This window comes from Halichondria panicea, chromosome 13 (assembly GCF_963675165.1).
Source record: "Halichondria panicea chromosome 13, odHalPani1.1, whole genome shotgun sequence".
Lineage (NCBI taxonomy): Eukaryota > Metazoa > Porifera > Demospongiae > Suberitida > Halichondriidae > Halichondria > Halichondria panicea.
The window spans coordinates 3,054,558-3,063,390 of NC_087389.1; the positions used below are offsets into that span (position 1 = coordinate 3,054,558).

General features: G+C 40.0%; 1 protein-coding gene across 1 annotated transcript; it reads right to left on the minus strand.

The window, feature by feature from the left end:
* Positions 1-1,588: 1,588 nt before the first annotated feature.
* Positions 1,589-8,390, minus strand: LOC135346664 (ATPase inhibitor, mitochondrial-like). Its single transcript, XM_064544365.1, has 3 exons — positions 8,255-8,390; positions 4,818-4,901; positions 1,589-1,911 (listed from the first exon to the last, which is right to left on the minus strand). The coding sequence occupies exons 1-3, from the start codon at positions 8,345-8,347 to the stop codon at positions 1,738-1,740; spliced, it is 351 nt and encodes a 116-aa protein (XP_064400435.1). The 5' UTR covers positions 8,348-8,390; the 3' UTR covers positions 1,589-1,737.
* Positions 8,391-8,833: the final 443 nt, after the last annotated feature.

Consider the following 8,833-nt stretch of genomic DNA (forward strand, 5'->3'; position numbering starts at 1 on the left):
CTGTATAGACCGAACAATAGAGGAATTGGTATGAGGTCATTCTAGCTCAGATTACTATTAATTTTGATAAAAATGGAGAAAATTAATCACATACTGTACCATATAATTATGAAAGCAGCCCTAAATACTAACATAGTTCGTACTGTACGTACTATAGTCAGAGCTTTCGTTTATATATACTAAGATGAGGTCATAAAATTTTGTATTGGAGGCTGCATTCTCAAAAGAAAATAAAATGGTCACAGGTACTTAATGCACACAACATGCCAGTAACCATGGCATTGAGTGTACAGTATCTATGGTAAAACTGAGTTTATACCCTCGCACCCCTGAGTTTATACACCATCAATAGCTTGATCCTATTTATAATCACAACAGAAATCGGTTGAGCTATCGCGCCCCAGAGGAATCAGCTTGAAAGAGATCCATGCAGGATATAATTGCAACCTTTGACGTTTTATTGCATTCTTAAAAACCACAAGATATGGAAATTATATAGCTTTCCGTGGCTAGGGTATAAATTACTTAAGTAACATGAATTGGGAATTTTTAAAAGATAACCTGATTTTCATATCACCATAATCATCTTAATAATTGTATTATAGCGTACATTTGCTTAGGTGACTCATTATACCAAACATTACATACTTCACTGAAATTCGAAGTGCTTCTAATTATCTATAATTATGCTGCAGAGCTGCTAAGCTTCCCCTAAAAGTTAGTATTTCTATGCAGTCCGTTATAATCATAAATGAAGTCAAAATTAACCACGTGCACATAACTCAACGCAAAATAATAGTTTGCAGATCCACACAGGTTTTTTTTGTAGGAATTATGTTTCACCATCATGCAAAAGCTACTTTTTTTTTTTAAAAGCATCAGCCTTCACTAGGCAGCATTGCTTGTAGTGGGAACTGCTTTTTTTTTTACCCAGGAACTGAAACCCCTTTCTGCTCTTGCTACTACCAAACCATGTCATTACTTCCATCGCATTGTAGCCTTTACGACAGGACTGGCAGATTAGAAATAGTTTGGTTTGACAAACAGTTTGGAAGTTTATTTACTGTTACACATATAGTTTACACAGTCCAGTCCATATTGACAGTATAGCCACAGATAAATTGGTTGGGACTGTGGGACAGTACATGTAAATACCGTAGGTAGATCTGATGCCTGAACCATGCCAGTCGTCATTGCACACAAGTAGATAGTAAGGTAGAGAGTGTTACACCTGTATGGTAGTAGAGCACCAGCTATAGGTGAATTAGCTTAGTGTTTAGACTTGCTCTGCCTATATAATTATTGTTGTTTTCTTATTTCTCGTTCCATTCCATTTCTCTCCCTGTTTTATCACCACACAACTTTTGCAAGCAACTGACCTGAAAAACTCTGTATACGGTATATAATAGAGAGATCGAGAGAGTATCGAACGTAGGCAAATGTGCAATAGATGTATGCGGATCGAGAGTAACGTGACTTCCTGTGTCTGTAATGGGTTTGGAATGTGCATGCACTGCATGCACTAACCAATCCAAGTGTGTGTGATGTAAGATTGCTCTCACGCAGTCTTTGATACGCTAACTAGAACTTTGCATTGTCAATAATAATTTTGAGCTGGCTCAGCTGTTGCACGTGAGCCTACACCTAGCCTAACAATACAAGAATACAATCTCAACCTCGCCAATAATCAAAATACTAACCTACATTAATTGTCACTATAACTTTAATTTACTCTCTCTAATCACTGTCTTCGTTGCTACTATCTCTTAACTTTTTCTTGTGCCTCCTTATTTTTTCTTTGTGCCGTCTTATTTGATCTTCCAAGTCATCAATGGCTTCCTCGTGAGAATCGATTTCTTCCTCATAATGTTGTGCACGCTCTTCCTTAATCTTATTCAGCTGAGCAATTTCCTATAATAAGGGAGAGTAATGGATAATTAAAAAAATGAAAGTATATTGTGTACATAAATTACGGACTGTTAATCTGAGGCACATTGGTCTGCCAATGTTTCTGTCTGTCTGTTTTGTTTGTTGGTGTATTTTGAGTCAGCTCACCTGGCTGCCAAATGCTACTAGTTCTACTTATTATGCCCCGGTGCGCATGCGCAAGCGAGGTATACGGTAGTGTGTTTGTCTGTCTGTGTAGACTGCTACAGCTGCTCAAGGATCAATAAAGTGTAAGTAAAGTTTCTATAGGCATGTTTTCTTAGATTTTAATTCGTGGATTTGTAAAACAATTCTTTGTTCTCGAGTTATGCCTAGTTTTGCTGGTTCAAGTGGCATATACGGCACTGGATGTAGGTAGGGGGTTTGGGTTAGCAAAGATCAATAATAAAAGCAGCAAATTTTTACCACATCCACTGCACCGTATAAGCCTCATATCCCTCTACTTAGTAGTTATATAGCTCGGCACTAGAACGCTAACTATTGGTAGCTGCAAGAGTGAGAAGAGAACTGCAAAGCTCTAGCTGCATCAGCAGCCAGACATGGATAGCTATTGGTAGCTGCAAGAGTGAGAAGAGAACTGCAAAGCTCTAGCTGCATCAGCAGCCAGACATGGATAGTTTTTAACAACAACCAGGTTGATCATTACCCGTTTCTCTGTGATTCTGCCTGCATACAGCAAAATTTATGCAAAAATGTTAATCATGATATAATGTGTATATAAGCTATTAAGCTATTGCTAGTAGCTTTCAGCACCTGCAGTGCTTTCATTTTCAGAGGTGTTCCACTGTGTACATTAATTGTGAGCTATCGTTTGTTATAATACAGTGCTATATATAATAGTGTAGCAAGTGTCCAGCAAAAAGTAACATCTTGAAGCTCGATCTGGATCGCTGTGAAGACTGGATAGTGACAACAATCACTACATAAGAAAATACTGCGAAATAAAGCATAGCTTAGTGTATTTAGCCGCCAGTACATCGATCAATTTATGCTTGCATGCTTTTGAAATTCTCTTGTTGAGGCTGCTGAGAAAGATATTTCACGTGTCGTACTTGAACTCATCATCACTTGGCTTGACCACACCCACTATTATCTTTTACACATGAAATGTAATGTAGACACTACTAGATGTTATTGAAGTGTAATTGGCTCTTTCCATAATTATAGCTTCTTATTGTCTGGAATCTCCTCACCTGGCTTTGTTGACATATCTTCACTTCAATTTAGGTTGCTAGGCAACCAAAACACACATTAAGCTTTAATTTTTACCACTGTCTAATTTTTAGTGACTGAATTTCAAGGCGTGCAGTGAAATGGTTAAGTCAGGGTTCTATAGCTAGCAGAACTAGAGCACTGAAGTGCAAACCCTCGGCTGGTGACATGATACTAAAGAAAACGGAGGAATGGTAGACGTCTATAATTATAATGCAGTGCATGTGTAGCATGCCTATGACTAGCACAGCAACTCAAGAGCAATAAAACTAAAGTAACAACGTACAACTACATGAGACATGCACTGTGGACTGGGATCACAGCAAAGAAGCCAGCCTGGAGTCTTAGACTAAGAGAAGTATGGCTCCTGCTAAGCTGGAGTATAGGATCTAGAGTCGTCAAAACCAGTCACAATTCTACTTTCTTGACCCTAGGCCTATTCATTCTCAATTGTTTCTGGTACGGGATCACTTCAGCTGAAAATAGGTAATAAAGCCTTGACTACGTTAACATCAAAGTCTGCCACTATTTAAAACAAGATACTGTTGTGTGATTCAGGCTATCCATGCTGTAAACGCAGTGCTGTGGCATCCAGGTGAGTAGAAAATCCCATCACAAACAAACAAACCAACAGACTACTATAACCCGTGGCCGCCCACGCGCCTTGGGTTAAAAATAAAGGGGGGGGGATAAGCTGACAAAGCACAATGATGATGACAGACTGAGAGAAATACCTAAATCTAGTCAGTCCTCAACACAGTATCTTCACATTAGGTGTTCAGTAGCAGCTCTACTGGACTCATATTGACTACATGTACTAGAAAGCTAGCTATACTAGAAGTCTTTAAAAAAAAAATTTGTTTTAAAGCTACCATGTGGTCAATAGAGATGGTGCAGCGGAAGTAGATGTAGTCTACATGATGACGCACGCCCCTTGACAATTGTTGCTATCGGCCATCTTGGAGGGCAAGTACACGTTCAAATGCTGCATGGAAGGCAAGTTAGAGTGCTTTTCGGGGCTTTCAAGGGAATCTACGGCTAGATATGAAGGGTAAGTGATTGGCACAATCCGTGATCCTTATGTCATAAATAACTGGACTGACTTTCCTGATGTTCTCTACCTGATGATATGATGCTAAGTATAGATATGAAGGGAAGTTCTAGTACTCAGACTTTGGAAGAAGTCTAGGTATTAGTCTATAAGTGTGGTCTGTTTGAGTGTGCAGGTACTGTTTGTCTGTGCAGGCTTGGAAAGGCATGCTGATGGGGATTGCTCCATAAAATCAGGAATAGACTTGCAGCCATGGAAATGGTAAATAATAAATATAATGATGTGTATGATGTAGGACAAATCGTCACAAACGTGTCTGATTATTATTTGTTACCACAATTATTAGTGAGAAGATTGAACCCTCCTGTAAGGCTTGGGCGGATGTGGCAGAAAGCCCCCTCTGGATCTCACCCAAGACACTAGATATATCTGTTGGCTATATTATTTGTGACATTTGTGTGAAAAATAAACTGAATTGAACATTGTATGAACAAGTTATAAGAATAGTAAAAGTACAAAAACACATGCGCCACGCCCCTTAATGCCCTTTTAACGAGAACCCTGGGTTAAGTAAGTGTGCTAATGAAGTATAATTATATATACTCACAAGATTATGAAAATATTGATCTTCAACAGCCTTTTCTTTCTTTCCGAACGCTCCTCCAGCACTTCTGATAGATCCTGAAGAGTCCTGCAGTGAATTACAGAGCAGGTCGATAAAAGTAGCAGAGATCGACATAATTATAGAGACGTATAATTATAGGAAAGGGTTTAGTTTCACTTTTAATAATTTTCTAACCATAACCCTAACCCTAACCCTAACCCCTACTGATAAAGAAGTTGTTGAGGCCATGGAAGCATTCAGTGCCATGTACGTTCTAATTATGCCTCGAGGCGTAGCCGCACGAAGGATACGGTAAAGCTGTAACTGCTCAACGGTTGCAATGCGACGAAAACTAATAGCTTCTATAGGCTTCTAGCCACGTTCTCCTGGATTTTGAATCGTGGATTAGCAAACTAAAACTTCTTTCTCGAGTTATGGCTAGTTTGACTCACATTGAAGGCTGTTGCAGTCTCTTCAGAATCTTTCATAGCATCATTTGTTCGCACAAACTTTCTATACAACTTATGAGTTAGCCTTGCACGAAAGCGCTAGCTTTTTGTTAGCTACAAGAGTCAGAGAGCGCTAAGCTATGTATTTTAGTAGCCCTTATTGAAGTTGCGAGACACACCCCTTATTCCTGGATGTAATGCGCATGTGCGCTCAATACTACGTGTAAGAGAATCCATTTTGAACCCCTGGCAGAATCAATTTTCATCTTTGTTGAGGTCCTGGTAAGCCACAAAAACCAACCTTTTCTGATAACTCTTTTTAGACTGCATGCTTGTTATATAGATACGACTTTCTGTGATTATCTCACAGACTACTGACTATGCCTTTGACAAAGGTTTGCTCCAACTGTTTGGCTACAGGCCATTTAAGACGATCAGTATGCACTATTAACTGTGGATACCCCTTTCTTGTGAAACAATCAAAGCACATGCAAATTATTTACCTCTTCTATAACACTCTAATACTTTTGAGCAAATGCAAAAACATGGCGAGAGGCATTAGTAAGCGCACGCTTGCAACACTCGTTAGCTAAGCACCACAAAGAAGTTGTTGATGCCATGGAAGCATTCAGTGTTATGTACATTCTAATTATGCCTCGAGGCGTAGCCACACGAGGGATATGGTAAAGCTGACTGTGTGTGTGTGTGTGTGTGTGTGTTCCAGCTGTAACTGCTCAACGGTTACAATGCGACGAAAACTAACAGCTTCTAAAGCCACGTTCTTCCAAATATGCCACACCCTCGATCTTTCTGACCTCAAGTAGCGACTGCTGCGTTTACAACAATTTTTTTATGTAGCGTCCTAAATAGAGGTCAAACCATAGCCTCGATTCCAAGCCGCAAGAAACAGTGTAATTTAAGCGGCCTATAATCGAGGATAGTAGTGTAACCTCCAATTAGATAGATGTGACCCTCTAAATATGCGACACAGGGACTTCAACATAATTTTTCAACCCCCAAAAGAAACGACCTCTGGCTTTGTAATTAGGCCTCGGTGCGCATGCGCAAGCGAGGTATACGGTAGTGTGTTTGTGTGTCTGTGTAGACTGCTACAGCTGCTCAAGGATGAATCAAGTGCAAGTAAGAGTTTCTATAGGCTTCTAGTCATATTTACTTGGATTTTAATTCGTGGAGTTGCAAAATAATGCTTCGTTCTCGAGTTATGCCTACTTGGAAAACCATTGCAGCCTTTTCAGAAGAGCACATAGCCAAACTTGTTTACCGAGTTTGCTACTCTATTAGCTCTGCGCTAGAACGCTAGCTATTGGTAGCTGCAAGAGTGAAAAGAGAGCTGCAAACACTTGCTGAGGTAGCCGTTAATTTTAGTTGAACTTTTGGCATCGATCGTTTTTAACAACAATCATGGTCGATCATTACCCACTCTTTGAGTTTGCATGCAAAATTGTTTATCATGTGTATAAAAGCTATAGTAGCTTTATGTTATGTAGCTTTGGCATCTCCATCGAGGCATCAGCACCTGCGGTCTGGGGCCAGACCACTCCCTTGCATGTGATCTGATAGGTGCCAGGGAGAATCCAGTTGGTGCTTGTATCGGATGGTTCTATAATTAGAAGACTACAGTACTAACCAAGAAAAGTGACTCTAAATTAATGTCAGGCCCTCTCCCTGGCACCTATCAGATCACATGCAAGGGAGTGGTCTGGCCCCAGACCAGAGGAGATACGACATGCAGGAGCAATTAGAAATTAATTGGCAATTTTGCTGAGTCAGCAAATACGTTCAGATACAGAAAACCCAGTGTTAGTTCAAGGTCACTGCATTGAGCATCAACGTAGCTACACATATATTTGTAGCACGTGATTGTTATGTAATAGTAATTGCCCTACATGTCGAGTCAGCAAATAATTATGTGTAGCTATGTTGATGCTCAATGCAGTGACCTTATACCTGAGAACTAACAGGCTAGCTACATAGAAGTGATCTTGCAATTGCTGCCTGTTGTTTTTATTAGCCATAGGACTCTACAGACACTGAGTTTTCTGTATCTGAAGGTAGTTGGGCGGAGTCCAACCAACGCTTCGCTCATGGTTGGGTATCAGTACATGTAGCAGTTTTGTTCCCACTGCAAGAAATTTGCAGCCCAATCAGATTGCTGCGTTCAAGTGGGAAACCTTACAGCTCAATTTAGCTGACAAGGCAAGCTGGGACACTGTATTTTAGCTGTATTTCTCTGGAGAATGCAGAAACAGCTCCTGCTGGATATCTAGGCTACTAGAAAAGAAGCATCTATGAATGAAGCTTGAACAGTAGTATCTTTGTATTAATTACTTGTCTTTGTTTAAGTTTTGCTGTGCTACCAATCTAAGATTAGATCATTAGTTTGGACAAAACCTGTGATATGTATGCCTTCTTTGGTCTTCGAAAAGCTTCTCCAGAAGCCTTGGGGTAGTCTTATAGCTGGCTAGCTGTACGTACCTCTCTTTGTGCTAGATGTCTAACTATTATGACAAATTTTATTTCTGCCTGTACTAAATCTAGGTTACAGTATTCTTCTACTTTCTCTAAGAGTCTGAGGTCTTTCTTGAATTCCAAAACAACTATAGCTAGATCCAGGCAGCTAGAATAGCCATCCATTGATTTCTTTATATCCCACCCCTGAGCCATGCGGTTGTCAGCCACTTAAGATTAAACAATATTCATACTCTGTCTCAAGTACCAGTGGAACAAAACTGCTACATGTAGTGATACCCAACCCAGAGCGCAGCGTTGGTTGGACTCCGCCCAACTAATCTGAAGGTATATATTTGCTGACTAAGCAAAAATTGCCAATTAATTTCCAATTGCTCCCGCATGTCATCTACATGTCGTACCCTCTTCTGGCCCCAGACTACCATTGACATGATAGGTGCGGTGCGAACATGCATTACACCACAAACTTCGCTGGAAAAAGACAGATAAATTACAGCTTACATGTGAAGATCCATTGGAATAGAGCCGTGAAAAGGACACATACCAGATTCTTGGAGAAACAGCAAAATGAGAGAGCTTCAACCTGATTGCCATAACTATTGTTAATCGAAAATCAACGGCTATTTTTTCTGGGAGGAATTAACACGTGACGTGTCTCCAGCTGCAATTAACGAATATCCAGTGAAATATTGAAAGAATGTCTACAATAGTGAAAAGGCAGGTCCTGAAACTTTACAAGCAGGTATAATATTATATATGTACGTACGTATAATTAGCGTTGTATGTATACGTACGTATACGATTTCACTGTTTTGCTGGTACAGTAGAACAATAGACGTAGAGTTAGAGCCTGTATTATCGGGAAGTCGCGTGAGGGTAGAGGGTGAGAGGAGGTTGGTCACGATTGTTAATTAATCTTCTAATTTTCTTTGTAACCTCTAATTCCTACATACAGTAAATGCACAGAAGCCGCTGAAAGAACCCCAACCTATCCAACCTGCTCAGTCAGCATTTTTATCTTATTTTGGCATTCTTGAGCGTTTATCTGTACGTCTCCTGTTAGTCTATGAGAACGCAGAA

Excerpts from the sequence above, each read along its gene's own strand:
- LOC135346664 (XM_064544365.1), bottom strand. The coding sequence starts at position 8,347 with ATGGCAATCAGGTTGAAGCTCTCTCATTTTGCTGTTTCTCCAAGAATC. Across the intron at positions 4,902-8,254 it reads ATTCCAATGGATCTTCACAT|GACTCTTCAGGATCTATCAG; the intron begins GTAAGCTGTAAT and ends AATTCACTGCAG. Across the intron at positions 1,912-4,817 it reads ATCAATATTTTCATAATCTT|GAAATTGCTCAGCTGAATAA; the intron begins GTGAGTATATAT and ends CCCTTATTATAG.